Genomic DNA, 16,924 nt, shown 5'->3' with positions numbered 1-16,924 from the left:
GTTTCCATTAAGTAGTGCAGCTCTATCTAAGGTCTCCTGCAGTTTATCAGATAACCTGTTGACCAGGATTTGTTGGTCTTTTTTAGGTCTAATCCAGTAAATTTTCAACAGCTGTTTTCTAAAATAGACTTAAACCTCCTTATAAAATGCCTCACAGTTCAGTTGTAATGTGGGATTTCATCTTGTCTTTTTTAAAAGATATTTTTCTCAATTTTAAACATTTTTAAGCAATTGTTAAAACAATTAACATTTTTTATAAAAAATTTTAATTCCAAATTCTATCCCTCCCTCCCTGAGACAGTACATAGTACTATGGGTGGTATCTCTCTTCACCTCACCAGAAGGTCACAGATATCATAGTTCCCCTCCCTGTTGATGCTAGCATTATGAATTATGAATGTCCTTGCATTGTGTCCCTTGGTTTAAAATCTCATTTGCTCATTCTTCATATATCTTCTCCCCATGGCTTCCTAACGATTTCTATTTCTGCTCCACAGTGACAGCCCATACAGTGAGCATGGTACTTTGGAAGAAGTCGATCAGGATGCTGGTACAGAGCCCCACACCAGTGAAGATGGTATGCCTCATCTCACCATGATGTTAAAATACTGTTTTGTGTGTGTGTGTGTGTGTTTAAATCAGATAAGATTCACATTTTCAGAACTTACAATGAATCTAATTTGCAAGTTGTCATTGCAAGTGACACACAATGTTCCCCTTTCAGTGGAGTTGCCTTTTTCCCCAAGCCCTTCAACCCCCACCACCTTTATCTACTTTACTTTATCTTGTGTTTTTCTTTCTCTGGATGGTTTGTTTTGGAGCTGGAGGCTTCTGCAAGGGTTTCCTCACTTTCCCCAGAAAAATGTAGAATCAAAGCAAAGTTAATGCTAGGTATCAGTTCAAATATCTTGTCTGACCCCGTAGGCCATTTGTCAGCTGTTTTTATTTGTCACGTACAAGATAACTGGCCTGCAGAGGCCATTGCATTTTAAATGAGCACTCTGACTATATTGAATGGAAAAAAGAGGGGGGAGGGAGAGGGGAGGGGAGAGGGGGGAAGGAGGAGAGAGAGGGAAAGAGGGAGAGAGAGAGGTGTGTGCCCCACCCTAATTAAGTAAATTAACAGAAGCATTGCAGGTGTCTTTTCCTGGCCTAAGCATTGTATTTTCCATCCTCTGCATTGTTGGCAAAAGCCAGATCGCTGATTTTTCTCCGTATCAGTCTCCCAGGGAAACAGATAACAGATCTGGTAGTGAAAAGACAAATGATGTTGAAGCCTCAAAGGGAAAATTTTGTGTATTTGACATCTGGGTGAAGTGACAGGTAATAGAAACATGGCACATGACACCAGTACCCAGACAGATGGTCAGCTTTGCTAACTTTTCTTCTTGGGACAGAAAAAAGATGGTTATTCAGGAAGATGAGGCCACTACCCCTCTTCTCATATTTAGTTATTCAACAGACTCTCATCTGAGATCTCCAAAGAGCTGTTAGCCAGTGTCCTCATGTGAATATTGTCTTTGCTTGGGATTGTTCTACCTTATTAAAGATATGGGGAAATAGCTTATTGATTGATCTGAAGAGACCCAGGTGATTCTTAGAGGAAAACAGGAAGGCAAAAGGGAGGAATTTCTTAAACCTAGCAGCTGATTGGCCAGAAAGGCCAATTTATTATTAATTCACCTGTTCTTTTATGACCTAGTTATTCTTTTATAAACTATATTTGGATGAAATAAACAGACCAATCTCTTATTGAAGTTTTCTGGAATCACATGACCTAAATTCAGAAACCAGTTATGCTCCTTTGTTCCTCTTGTTTGACCTTGAGCAAATCAATGAATGTCTCTGGGACTCAGTTTCCTTATCTATAAAATATTAAGCATTTACTAGGTGCTGAGCAAAACTGGACGGCCTCTGAGGATTTTCTTGGCTTTTAATCCAGCCTCTGAGCTTATGACTATAAACCATATTAGGATAAAATACATCATGTGACCATATAATGGCATGAAGGTGTATTTTATAATTAGAACTATAAATGGGAATTTTTGTGCCTGGAGCAAAGTGGAGTAAGATTTACCTGCTATGCACCCAAGGATGGAAAACCTACCATGGGGTGCTGCTGAGTTTCTGTCTTGCAAAAGGCTTAGCTATTACTGTTGGTGGGAAGTTGGGAGAAGGGCCTAGACCCGTGGCCAGCATGCAGCCACAAGAGGAAAGATGTTCACCCTGAACAATGCTGTTAGTACCCTCTAAATTTTGGTTCCCTAGGGGAACACCCCATGACTGAAACAACCAAACAACAAAAACCCCAACACCTAACAAGAGTAGAAGCTCAGGAAATATTTATTGAATTGAGTAGAATAAATTGTAAGATTCTGCTCTCAGATCAGCCAAGGTCCTCACACTTGTCTAAAAGTCTCAAAGCGGATTTGGTCCTTTTCTTTGGTTCTTAACCTGGAGTCCATCAACTTTTTTAAAAAAATATTTTGATAACTGTATTGGTTTTCCTTTGCAATCCTATGTAGTTTATTTTATGCATTTAAAAACATTATTCTGAGAAGATATCTATAGCTTCACCAGACTGCCAAAGGGGAGGCGGCCATCACACACAAAAATGTTAAGAATACCAGCTTTAGATTAAGAGCTACAATCATTATGTTTTTCTAGGCAGTTATTGGGGCTATGGGCAGGTATAGGGGTGAGGTTGTTAGAAAGTCACTCATGTGTCACTGGAAATAAAAAGTACAATTGATTTTCATCATTCTAAGTAGTTGTTATATAAATTTGCCATGAATACTGAATTAGCAAATACCGAACAATTGCTCCTAGGGGAAATACAGGGTTAGGTTCCTATGAGCCTCTGGTCACGAGACTTACTTTAGCACATTGAAGTCATGGCCAATAGCACTATAACTGGTGACTGAACAAAGTTTGTCTAAAACACCTGTTTTCTCTGTAATGGACATCACAGCCTCCTTGTGCTTAGGAACACTAGACAGAACCTCAGCACTATGCTCAGGGGCCATTTTAAACAGTGAAGTCTTTAAAAAAAAAAAGCACAAAAATTCAAAAAGTTGGTACTAAATAAGTCACAAAAAAACACTTGTTTATAGTATGTGAAATAAAACAATAAAGCGGAGCATCCCCTCTATCAGCTTGAGCCCAGGAACACACACACAACAGGTGACTCAAATTCTCCACCACTCTGCACATGTCCACAAATGACCTCAAGTATTGATTTTAGGTTACCAACAAGTTTTAGCCAGTAGATAAATTTGCAAATATGGAATCAGCAAATGATGATTACTGATTGTAAATAAAAGAGACAAGGGAAAAAAGTAAATAACTATCTCATAAAATCTTTAGATCATTTGTCAAAGGCAGGATTCTACATCCTGAGAACCTGGCCTGCTTTGAGACTTTTAGATAAGAATTAGGCCTTGGTTGATCTCATCAATCTTACAATTTATCCTACACTATTCAACAAACATTTCCTGATCTTTTGTCCTTGAACTATATTTTCATAGCAAATCATCATGATCGAACATAAGATATTCTCCCATTCTCACCCTTGTGTTTGCTTGATGTTGGGGTTTTTTGGTTCCACTCTAAGACTTTATCTCTAAGGGGAATTTCTGGTATGGAAACTCCATCTACCAGTGGAGATGAATCAATAAGTGTTTACCATTTGTCTACTTGTCACCTGTGGCTCCAAGAAGTTGCAGCATGCGCATGGGAAAATTGTCTTGGCAGTCAGGCTAAACCAGGTTGAGGGTAACCGATAGGCCTCAAACCTGTCAGTGAATTAGAGGGATGACTATTCCAAGCATGTGAGGACATCCCCCTACAGAATGGGCAGATGAGAACAATTTGTTCCAACAGCCATGGCAGCTAAAGCAGGCACTGTGGAAGGCTTAGAGCCTGGTAAGATATAGAAGACACCAAGGTTATCCACTGCATTCCGAGTCATAGCCAGTTATCTTGACATTTGTCTTGTCACTGGCCTTCAGTGACTCAGGAAGACAGAGTGAGGCTGATGGCTTTGTGCAACTCTGCCTCACTTAAATCTAGCTCATAAGCAGGTCAAGACATTACCAGTAATGTCACTGGTCTTCTTCAAAAACAAAAGATGAACAACAACTATTCGTCTATTCCTTGCCAGGCACTGTCTATAAGTTAAAGTCTTAAAGAGTTGTATAGAACCCTGAGAAGTTAAGTGACTCATCCAAGATTACCTACCTACTATGAGTCAGAGGCAGAACCTGAATCTAGAGCTCCAAGGCTTTATCTACCACACCACACTGACCATCTTAACACTTTTTTTTTATAAAGTTCGTAGTGGTGGTGTTGAAAAAAAAATATTTTTTTGGACATAATGTGGATTTCTTCTCAGAAAGCCAGGAAGGTAGACTAAATACCTCTGCTTCTTTGGAAATTTCCAGGCTTTTGACACACGATCTAAAGATTGTATTCTAGAGCTGAAGGACTCAATTAGTTTAAGTCTTTTTAAAATTATTTGATCTGTGAGGGATTTTAAAAACCCTAATCATTCTTCCCTAATTCATCAACATGAAATATTATTTAGTTAATAAGCTCTGACATGATACCTTTTTTTCTTTCTGCATTTCAGATATGTAGCTATAATTAAAATAGACATTAAGATGAGGCATGAGTCTATTTTTTTCTAGCATGTCTGCCATCCTAAGATCATTCCTTTACTTCTTCAAACATGGGTTGGAATTTATCAATGGATAATCAACCTAAGTTAAGCTTCCTAGACTAAAAATGACTTCTGGAATTATTTGGTGTCTTCAGAGACTATATCATAACCTAGTTTTTGTTTTTTGTTTTTAATTGCCAAGAGCTGCTTCCAAGGAAAACATGAAAGCATTTCTCAGGAAATCTGAGACAGATGGGTTAAGTTATGGTGTGTGTACAAATGTATTCTTCCAGCAGATTTGGAAATGAACTTACACTCAGTTTTAACAAGTTTGGCTTTGATCATTGCTCCAAAACAACCCTGCAAAAAAACCTAATCCCATCCCCCACCCCTTTTACCCTCTTGGATTCCTATCTAAATATTTGTTTGCCTTTATAGAAGCAAGAGAAACTGTAAATTGGAGGAACCTAAGTATGAAACTGAGTTTTACAATGAACCTAGTCTCAAACAACTTTTCCTGGCCTTTTTTTACCTTTAGGAATTTGGGGTTTGGGATTACTAGGTACAATTATCAAGGATCAGAGGTGCCCCCCCCCAAAAAAAGTGCCAGAGTTTGGGATGAATGCAAAACTTACATTTCAAATCGAGACTTTCAGTTTGGGGAGATAGGGATGACAAAATCATGCTTTAGTATTAATAGAGATGGAAAAAACAGATTTTGCATTTGCTGTTAAAGTCAGAGTATCAGTTTTAGACATAAAAGTATGTAAGGAAACTGAGTAGATTCAAGTTTCATTTATGTGGAAGTTTTTTTATAACTTTGATTTGTAATCTAACAGATTATGAACTGCCATCTTGTGTTCTTGAGTAGTAATTTTTCTGTGTGATAAATATTATCAACACGTTGCAATGAAATCATAACTACTCCATCATTGTCAGCTTGATATTATAGCAACCATGAAGGATATTATTGCATTTTAGTGAAAGCCTTGATATATCTCGCTGCAAAGTTCAGAATATTGTTTTATTATGCTTTCATTATAACCTTAGAAGCAGGCTGCGGAAATGAAAAATCTTAGATTTAATCTCACTTTGCCCACATACCCAACAACTTAAGAAATATTGCAGTTCTGGTTAATAATCAGTGTTTTCTACTAACTTGGTGGTCTGTTTATTGATTGGCATGTTTTCTGGTCTGGATAGTAAATGACCAATTAGCAAATCCATTTATTTCTGATTTCTTCCTATTCCCAAGCTCCATCTTAACACATAATGTTCATTTCATTTGCAGACACTGACAGGGCGCTAATTAAAGTTTTGTAGTTTTCTCACTTGTTTTAGGCCAAATAGATTCTGGTCCCAAGTACAGGGTCAAGATTTGGAGAGACTGAATCAATAGGGCAAGAAAAAAATAGACGGGTGACTAATACAAATACTAAACAAGGATGCCCCTCTTCAGATCCCCACCCACAAAAACATACCCAGGCCAATCACAACAGCACCCAAACCATAATGAAAAGTTCATTTGGTCCAAAGAGCTACTGATTTATATAGAATTCTCCAACATGGCCCTTAATGTATTTAACCCTAATCCCCAAGACTAAGGAATACACATGTGCGTTGTGTGATTTTAATCATGTCTGACTCTTCATGACCCCATTTGGGTTATTCTAGACAAAGATACTGGAGTGGTTTGCCATTTCCTGCTTCAGGTCATTTTACAAATGAGGAACCAAGGCAAACAGGTTAAGTGACTTGCCCGACTAGCTAGTGTCTTGAGGCCAGATTTGAACTCGCAAAGATTAATCTTCTTGACCCCAGGCCTGGCACTCTATCCACTATACCAAGGAATACACATACATACTTTTAAATTACTTGGGTTCAATGGGTCAGTCAGCACCTTAGGGACCATGACCTAGGAAGAATGACTGAGGCCTAACACACCATCCAAATCAAACAAAAAAAAATATTTGTGCCAACATCTGATATAGACACCTAAGTAATAATATTAGATCACTGTATTATACTTCGGATTTTCAAAGTACTTTGAAAAGATTATTCTTCATTCAATAATTCATTCAACAAACATTTTTTCAAGTACCTGCCAGTGTGCAACATCATTGTGCTGGGTGTTGGGAAAGAAATAAAATTTAGATGAGGTTCTTGCATTTATGGAGTTTACAATTTAATAAATAACCACCTCCCTTTCATGAAATTACCATTATCCCCCCAGTACAGATGGGAAGACTAAGAAAGAAGTTTTCACTAGAATTAGAACCCAGTACTTCTAGGTTGCTAACCTTATAATGTCATTACTCTGAGTCTTTCTTTGTGAGCCCAATTCTTTTCCCTCGTTAAGCATGGATGGTGGTTGTTTAAACTTTCTCCCCTTAGTATATTCAATTAACAAACATTTATTATTCTGTAAGAAATTGGGATAAGGGTTGGAAATATAAAAATAGATGTATAAAGAAAGATGACAAGCCTTGCTCTCAAAGAATTTACAACCAAATGAAAGTCAGTGATTACTATATTATGGTTATTGTGGATAAATGGCTGTAATGCAAAGGAGAATGAGGTAAGTGCAAAGGAAGAAATACCAGCCAAGTTCTCTGAAATATCTGGAAGTGAGATCATTTTCACCTGGAAATATGGAGGAAGGCAAGGAGGGCTTTAAAGTAGAGATGGCACCTGAGTTGAGACAGAGATAGAGACAGAGGAGGAAGGCCATTCTAGACGTGGCAGACAGCATAAACAAAAGCCTGAAGATAGAAGGCAAGACAAGAATAAAGGATGGAAAGAGTTTGAGTAGGGTTGGACAACAGAGTATATGAAATAGAACCTAAGAAAAGTGTATTTTTAAAAAAAGGTTTAAGCCATATTGGAAAACCCTGAATGCCAGAATTAATTTATATTTTACCCAACAGGCAGTAAAAAGCCACTATTGTTTTGTTTTCATTAGGGTTGTTCCCTAAGTATGAAGGATACATTTGAATGGAAAACTAGAAGCAAGAAGGACACTATAGGGCAGGGGTGGGAAACCTGTGGCCCCAAGGCCACATGTGTCCCTCTAGGTCAGGGCTGTCCAACCTTAGGTTTTTCTTGAAACAATAGACAATATATTTTGTACAGTAGTTTGGCTTCATTTACTAAAGCATTTATGTAAATTTCTATGCTTGTAGGTGGGGCCACATTTTGGACACCCCTGCTCTGGGTCCTCAAGTGCAGCCTTTGACTGAATCTAAACTTCACAGAACAGATCCCCTAAATAAAAGAATTTGGTCTGTAAAACTTGGACTCAGTCAAAAGGCCGCACCCAAGGACATAGAAGGGCCACATGTGGCCTCAAGGGCTCATGTTCCCCACTCCTAGACTGGAGGCTTTTATGGTCATAGAATTTAAATGAAAAAGGCTGAACAAGAAAATTCTAAATAGATAATTTAGAATTCACATTTTGAATGTTGGTATTAGGGAGGAATCTCCATGAGTAAGGATTATTGATGCTACTTAATATTTGCTAAAATACTACATGCTGGGCATTGAAACCTGAGTATGTGAACAGGCAGACCGTACACCACTCCCTAAAGTTACTAAAGTAACAAATTGTCTTTAATACTTTAATGGAGCTGTGATTTCATGGATGAACTCAGCCAAAGCTCCTCTCTCCAAAATCACTAATGATCACAATTGTCAAATCCAGTTGCCTTTTTTCAGTCCTCATCCTTCGTGGCTTCTCTCTAGCATTTGACACTGTTGAAAAATGGCTTGCTTTTTCTGGGTGCTCTCCCCTCCTAAGTATCTTTGACACCACTCTCAATAAGTCTGCTTCCCCACTGCCACTTCTCAGTCTCCTTGGCTGCGTAGTCATCCATATCCATTCCCCTAACTGTGGGTGTTCTCTAGGGGTCCGTACTGGGCCTCCTTGGTGATCTGATCAGCTCCCGGGATTTAATTAGAATCTCTCTGCAGATGACCCCCAGAGCTGTACATCCAGCCTCTAGCCATGGGTGGGGAACCTGTGACCTCGAGACCACATGTGGCCCTCTAGGTTCTCAGGTGAGGTCCTTTGAATGAATCCAAACTTCACAGAACAAATCCCCTTAATAAAAGGATTTGTTCTGTAAAACTTGAACTCAGTCAAAAGGCCACACCCAAGAACCTAGAAGGCCACAGTTTCCCTATCCCTATGCTAGTTTCTTGTGAGCTCCACTTCATCACCTGCTACATTTTGGATATTTTGAACTGGATGTCTTGTAGGCATCTCAAACTCAACATGTGCAAAACACCTCATCTGCCCTCTTCCTCCTCCCCTCCTCTAACACCAGACCCACCCCTCTTCCAAACTTCCCTGTTTCTGTCAAGGCTACCACCATTCAGCTACTCATGTTCTCAACCTTAAGATGGCCTTCAACTCCTCTCTCTTCAGCTATATATATATATATATATATATCTGGGGGCCATCTCCAGTCATCCTGATCCATATCTGGCCACTGGACCCAGATGGCTCTGGAGGAGAAAGTGAGGCTGGTGACTTTGCACAGCCTTGCCTCACTTAAATCCAATTCATTTGCAAGTCATAGCTTCACCTCTCTGATGTCATGGTCCTCTTTGAGAGCAAAGTACAAACAGCAACCCCACATGTCTATTAATTGTCTAAGTCTTGTCATTTCCACAACATCTCTCAAATCTATCCCTTTCTCTCTACCCACATTTCATCAACCATAGCTCAACTCCTCATCACATCTTGTCCGGATTATTGCCTTCTAGCTGGTCCTCTGCCTCAATACCATTCCATGTCATTCTTCATAAAGATGTTGTGGTGATATTCTTAAAACATGGGTCTGACCAGGTTGCACCTTGCTAAGTAAGCTCCCATGGCTCCCTATTTCTTCTAGGATCAAATACTCCTCTCTTTGACCATTAAGAGCTGCTTCCAGCTTATCTTAGCAGGCTTATTACTCTTTCCTCCCCTTTAAGCACTTCCCCCTCACTTCTTAGATAGAATACCTAGCTTCCTTCAAAGCTCAGGTTACCATAGAGGTCAAGGACCACTTCTTATTCAAGACTTTTCCTATCCCCTCAGTCATTAGTGTCTGTCTCCACCAAAATTATTTGACATTTATTTTGTGTACACTTGTGTACACCCCCTATAAAACATCAGCTCCTCAAGGGCAGCAGCAGTTTCATTTTTGGCTTTATATCTCTAGCACCTTGCATAGTGCCAGGCACGTGGTAGGGACTTAATAGATTTGACTTCCCTTCCCATGTTCCCATCACTGTCTTTCCATGCCTTATCATTGATTCTCATCCATGGCCTTCAAGGAGTCCTCCCCAAAGGATCTACCCACCATGCTAGAGACCTTTTTTAACATTTGTTGGGTACATGGGGCACCTAGGTGGCACAGTAGATAGAGTGCTGGCCCTGGAGTCAGGAGATCCTGAGTTCAAATCTGGCCTCAGACACTTAATAGCTGTGTGACCCTGGGCAAGTTACTTAACCCAGTTGCCTCCAAAAAAATTGGGGGGAGGGGGTATAGTTTATCATCCTTCTATCCCTCAATTGTGCCTTAACCAAGCCATCTTCTCTTCTGTTTGTACTTTCCCTAGATATCTCTTATGCTGGAGTCAGAAGGGCCTGGGTTCAGGGCCTGCCTCTGGCCCTTACTAGCAATGTGAACTAATAGTTAACTCCCAGTTAACTCTCTAAGGCTTTAAGTTACAGGTAGATTGCTGGTCTGCATTAGTAGATGGAGTTTTCTCACCAGGGAGTTCTCTACCTTAATGAACTCCCCCCAAATCCTTTATGGCACTCCTTATGTACCAGTCATTGATGGTAATATGCTGCAGTCACTTTACCTTTACCATATGTCTTTCCATTGGTTTTTGGGTCCCCTGAAATCAATCAATAAATATTTTTAAGTGCTTACTATGAGCCAGGCACTGTGGTAAGTCCTGGGGATACAAAAAGAGGCAAAAGATAATACCTGCCCTCAAGGAATTTACAGTCTGATGGGAGAGACAACATGCAAACAAATGTATACAAAGCAAGCAACATATGGGATAAATAGACACCAACTAATAGGAGAAAGGCATTGGAATTAAGGGGTTGAGAAGTCTTCCTGTAGAAGGTGGGATTTTAGTTGGGAAGCCAAGGAGGTCAGTTGGAATGAATTGAGGAGGGAGAACATTCCAAGCATGGGGAACAGCCAAAGAGAATTCCCAGAGCTTAGAGTGTCCCATTCATGGAATGGCCAGGACACCAGTGTCATTGGGTGAAACATTGTTGCATTTCATGATTCACAGCCATAAGGCTTCACCAAAAGAACATTGTATGTGTGTGTGCACGTGCACGTGCACGCATCTTCATATGTATTTTTAGATCAGAGATTTAGAGTGGAGGGGACCTTTGAGAGTATCTAATTCAATCCCTTCATTTTACAAATGAGGAAACTAAAGCAGAGAGAGGTTAAGTGCTTTGCACAGGGTCACAGAACTATTAAGTGTCCGGAGACAGGCCATTAAGTTTTGCTTTCAGCAAAAAGGTTGCATTATACACCAAAAAAAAAAAATCATAACTAGGCTAGCAGATTTTCTTTTTCCTGAGTCCTAATCAATAAGCTCTTTGTTCCTATAAAGACGATACTGTATTCCAGATGTTTCTTCTGGATAACCTGGACTTCCAAAGCCAAATTTCTGAAAAGGTACCCAAAATGCTCCATTTATTTAAGGAGCAGAAAATTAAAGGAATATGTGGACATGTGGAAATACCTTTCAGAAATTTTCCAATAGCTTTCTCAGCCCACTATCCCTTACTCCTTTTTTCTTTTTTTAATATGGCTTCCTTACAGAATGTGAACCCATTGAAGCTATAGCTAAGTTTGACTATGTTGGGAGGTCTGCTCGAGAACTGTCCTTCAAGAAGGGAGCCTCACTGCTTTTATATCACCGAGCATCCGAGGACTGGTGGGAAGGACGGCACAATGGAATCGATGGCCTAGTACCTCATCAGTACATTGTGGTACAGGATATGTAAGTATTGCCCAGTTTCACCAGTAACCCCCAAATGCCCCATGTCTGAACATATTCAGGAGAACTAGGACATTCCTTCTCAAAGTAGAATCAAGACTCTACCCACCCACTTGAGATCCCTCAAGGATCTCATGAAAGAGTTCCAAAGAGACTGGCATAGTTCACTAGCACTTCCTTCCCCTTGTCCCTGGGTTGGCAGTAGCGGGACTAACCTCTTCTCTTCCCTGACAACTTATGCCCCATGTCCCCTTCTTCATCTTTCTTCTTGTCTCCACTGTTAGGTTTGGAAGTAGATCAAGGATTACTGGGAAATTGTTGAAAGGAGAATATCTCTCAGAAGTTTCATGTTCCCAAGAATAAACCCTGTATTATGAGGACAATGCTTGGCACACAGAAAGCATTTAATAGAAATAGATTTGATTTAGCATGAGTTATATCACCGTGGGCTGAAAACTAAAAATATTCAATTACAAATTAAAGCCTCAAACTTTACCTCTCATCCTAAGGCCTCATCACACCTTTAAGGTAACAAGCTTCACATTTTTCTCTTTTTTTTATTTGCAGGGATGATACCTTTTCTGATACACTGAGCCAAAAAGCAGACAGTGAAGCCAGCAGTGGGCCTGTTACAGAAGATAAGTCTTCATCCAAGGACATGAACTCCCCAACTGACCGTCATCCTGATGGATATTTAGCCAGGTAGGCTTGGCCTGATAATTGAGCCACTCTGTAATCACCTGCCGTCAGGGTATAGAGTTAAAGGATTTAGAGCTGGAATGGACCTTAAAGGTCATCTAATAATCTTCATTGTACAAGAAAGGAAACTGAGACCCAGAGAGGGCGACTTGCCCAAAGTCATACAATTTAGAAAGGGGTGGAGCTATATCCCAAGTCTCCTTGACTATGTCCAGCATTCCTTCTGCTGGACCATACCAAGGAGCCAGAAGGTCTTTGACCTCAAGTTACCCAGCATGCTCAGTTTTCTTTGTTCTATCCTTTTTTTTTTTTAGACAAAGAAAAAGGGCTGAACCACCCCTTCCTTCAAGGCGTCCTGGCAGGACCAGTGATGGCCACTGCCCTATCCACCCCCCACACTCACTCTCCAATTCCTCGGTTGACCTTGGGTCCCCTAGCCTATCCAGTCACTGCAGCCCCCGAGCCCTGTTGCAGAACCGTAGCCTCAACAATGACAGCCCTGAAAGGAGGCGCAGGCCTGGCCATGGCAGCCTGACAAACATTAGTAGGCATGATTCTCTAAAGAAGATCGACAGTCCTCCCATTCGGAGATCGACGTCATCGGGCCAGTATACAGGCTTCAATGACCACAAACCTCTGGACCCAGAGACGATCGCTCAGGTAGGACACTGTGGTTTACATTTGTTCTGTTTTGTTTACGATTTGTAGAATTATTCTAATGGGGTAGAAAGTTTTGTTTTGTTTTTTTTTTTAAGCTTTCTTTGAATGAAAGAAGAGGACTCCATGTATCTCCTCTAAGTCCTAGTGAAAAGCCAGGGAAACAATGAATCATTAAGTAGGATCTCGACTGTGGTTCTAATGTGAAGAATAGTTGCCTGTTACCTTGAGTGACACTCTGTCTCCCCAATCCAAGGATAAGAGATGGTGAGGAAGACCCATGGCAATGCACAAAATGGGAAATTCAAACACATTGTCACCTGCTTATGGGCATAAGTGACTGTAACAAGGGGAGCACAATTTATAACCTATATCTGATTGCTTTAACATCTCAGGAATGGGGGAGGGCAGGAATGGAGGAATAGAGGGATAGAATTTGGAACTCAAAACTTTTTATTAAAATGTTAAAAAATTGTTTTAACATGCAATTGGGAAATAAAATATAAATTTTTTTAAAAGAAAAAGAAAAAAACTAGAATCGACCAAGTGTAAACACAACCTTAATTAACAAATACGCCAGGTTTTCTCCTTTGCTATACTCAGCACCCTATTAGTATCTTTGGCTTTCTTTTATCTTTTGGTTTTGGCCTTTCCCCACAACATAGACAGGTAAACATGAATACCCCTTTTTAACTTAAAAAAATTGCTTACTCCTATTTGATAATTTATATTATTAGTAGTCTCCATTGATTGAGAAAATACAGAATGAGAGGAAACTACATCAATTAAGGAATAGTTTTAAGTAAATTTGAATACTGTTCATCACAGTAGGACCTACATAGCTTGCAAAGTAATCCTGCTAATTTTTTTCTACAAACTGTTTCTTCTTTCACAACATGACTAATATGGAAATAGGTTTTACATGATTACACATATACCATCTTAGGGAGGCAGGAGGAAAGAGAAGAAGGGAGGAAATTTAGAACACAAAATTTTATTTAAAAAAACAAATGTTAAAAATTATCTTTACATATAATTGGGGAAAATACTATTTAAAAAAAGAAAAAAGAAGTAATTTATATATATACACACACACACACACACACACACACACACACACACACACATATACATTTACATATGCTTTCCACACTGCTTATTAAGTCACGATAAAGCACCAAATAAAGACAGATCAAGATGCCAATGTTCAGTGGGCAGATGGTTTCACAGAGCCCCTGCAATAGCCTTGTATTTGCCTGGGGGTCTGTTGCCTGCGTGTAAGAATCACTGACATAGACCATTAGGAAAAATATTTGTAAGCAGTCCAAGGAAAGATGAGTTAGGTGATGCTAAGTATAGTCTACGGGCTTATCATTACAGCCAAAGGATCCGTCATTCATCACAAACACAAGAACTGAGTAAGGAGAAATGATAGGACATGAAAGGGAAATTAAAGGCATGAAAAACAGGAAAGCAATAAAGTTAGATTATTTTCAAATTTAAAAAGCTCTCAAGGAATGTCACACCAATGTGCTTGACTCCAAGGCTATTTTCTTGTTGCTGTTGCTTTAGTTTCTATGCAGGACCCAGAGAATCTTGGAAAGTGAATTAAATTGCAGAACAGTATGAAAAGTTTAAATTAATTTTAAATGGCCCTGCCTTTTGACAGCAGAATCAAAAAAGCTTTTGGTTCTTTCTTATACATTTACAGAGCCCTTCAAGGCATATCCTAAGCTTAAAACCAATAATAGTTGGATATAGCTGATGTTTAACGCTTTTGAAAAACCCATGAAATTGCTGGTTCTCATAAGCACAAGAAACATGATTTGAGACTGCAAGGAGGAAGGGAACGAAAAGAGGAGAGTAGTAAACTCTGTGTAACCCTTTTGTGCCTGGATTCAGATTTTCCTTTGTGCGTCTTCTCTTGAGCAGATGCATTTTACAGAAATAACAAATCTACCTCCTTCAAGGAAAAGAGGAATAGCATATGAAAGTCATCTCCTGGAAAGTGATGTCACCATGCAGAGGTCCATATAATGATTTCCAGCTCTTCTTTGCATGGAGCAATTCCTCTACACCAAGACTTACACTTACTTTGCAACGAAGATTAGTGGGCATAGCATGATAGTGTAGATGCAAAAGAAAATGCAGGGGCTTTTACTGAAAACTACTCGACTCAATCTCCTCAAAAAAGGAGATCCTCTTCTAGAAGCTAGAGTGGCTCCATAGAACAACTATTGAATGTAGCCACGATTTAGCCACTGTCTTAATTGCATTCAGCTGTGCTCAGTTCCCAAGTACAGTACTTTATTTCTGGAGATGTGGTCACTGTGTTTATACTGTGGCTTCACCATAAATTAAAGAGTCAACATGCAAAGGCTTCGACCTGCAGAAAGCTGACTTGAGACAAATGATGTCAGAGTTCAGATGTGTGTATTGGCAACATGCCATCAGATTTTAAAAGCCCCATGAATATTAGTCAAGATTCTGCTAGATGACGGTATGTTCCTGGACTCTGTCTAGACAAATGAAAATGTTGCCATTCTTTACCTTTTTTTCATTACTTAAAATTACCTTTTGAGTGGGGGGGTGGTTCTGGTGCTATTAATCAGCATAGGGAGTTTCTGGTGTGGAAAATTCCTCCTTTTGTTGCAATTTAGCAAGAGTCACGGAGAACTGCCTGGGACACTGCAAGGTTAAATGCCCCTGCTGTACTCGTTATACAGGGCCTAGAGTATGGCAGAGATCCACTGTGCCATGCTGCCTCTCCTAAAGCCATGGGTTCATCTAAAGTATTATGTTAAGGAAAGCCTGTCATCAAGCACTATGAAGTACATTTACACGAGAACATAATGTATGTGACTGTATGAATGACTTCTCAAGAAGCTCCTGGGGTTTTGAAAATTGGGTTCTTCCTCCATTCATTCTCAAGTGCTCCATCTTCTCTTCTTTCTCACTGGCTTCAGGATATCGAGGAGACAATGAACACCGCTTTGAACGAACTCCGAGAGCTGGAAAGGCAGAGTACAGCAAAGCATGCCCCAGACGTGGTGCTGGATACCTTGGAACAAATGAAAAACTCCCCCACACCTGCCTCGTCCACTGAATCCCTCAGCCCTCTCCATAATGTGATGCTCAGGAGTACCGAGCCTCAGATCCGACGAAGCACGAGCTCTTCCAGTGACACAATGAGTACTTTCAAGCCCATGGTGGCACCCAGGATGGGAGTACAGCTGAAGCCCCCAGCTCTTAGGCCAAAACCCATCGTTCTTCCAAAAACAAATCCAACCATAGGACCCACGCCTCCCTCCCAGGGTCCAACAGACAAATCATGCACGATGTAAAAAAAAAAAAAAACACATGACCCAGAAGGTAGGAAAAAAAAGTGGTTGAAAAAAGGAATGGATTTGTGGAGGGAAAAAAGTCAAGGCTTCTTGTCTTCATGAGTTTTGTGCTTATAACTGGAGATATTGGCTTTTCTGTCTTTTTGAATGTAATGTCTGAGACTTGCTACATTAACACAGGCATTTGTATTTTGTATTTTTTTCCTTTTTAAAAAAGCTGGACATTTCTACACATTTTAAAGACAATAGATACACATTAGATTTACTTGAAAATTCAGTGCTGCACCACTTGTAAAAAGAGATTGGAGCACAGCTTCCCCTATGGTACAGTATGACCCAGATTTAGCATAGCTTATGTTAAGAAGAGATTTCCCGAGCTAAGGGGATGGATAATAATGTACCAGAGTTCGTGGGGATTTTAGCCCATGCCAGCCTCCTGCAGCTGGGATGATAGCTAAAATCTAATGACTGTAGTGGTTAGAGACTATTCAGTGATCGTGTCTGATCTCAAACACGGAACACTCCATATCAGGCTTGT

General features: G+C 39.9%; 1 protein-coding gene across 1 annotated transcript in view; it reads left to right on the top strand.

Moving 5' to 3' along the window:
• SRGAP1 (SLIT-ROBO Rho GTPase activating protein 1) overlaps nt 1-16,399 on the top strand; it is a 189,778-nt gene extending 173,379 nt beyond the window's left edge. The window contains exons 17-21 of the mRNA XM_036761289.1: nt 498-577; nt 11,509-11,689; nt 12,254-12,388; nt 12,700-13,045; nt 16,009-16,399. Coding sequence (XP_036617184.1) covers nt 498-577; nt 11,509-11,689; nt 12,254-12,388; nt 12,700-13,045; nt 16,009-16,386 — 1,120 coding nt within the window. The 3' untranslated portion in view covers nt 16,387-16,399. The remainder of the gene's footprint in view (nt 1-497; nt 578-11,508; nt 11,690-12,253; nt 12,389-12,699; nt 13,046-16,008) is intronic.
• The last annotated feature ends 525 nt before the right edge of the window (nt 16,400-16,924 follow it).

The sequence above is a fragment of the Trichosurus vulpecula genome, chromosome 5 (assembly GCF_011100635.1).
Source record: "Trichosurus vulpecula isolate mTriVul1 chromosome 5, mTriVul1.pri, whole genome shotgun sequence".
Lineage (NCBI taxonomy): Eukaryota > Metazoa > Chordata > Mammalia > Diprotodontia > Phalangeridae > Trichosurus > Trichosurus vulpecula.
This window is presented reverse-complemented; position numbering and strand designations above follow the sequence as displayed.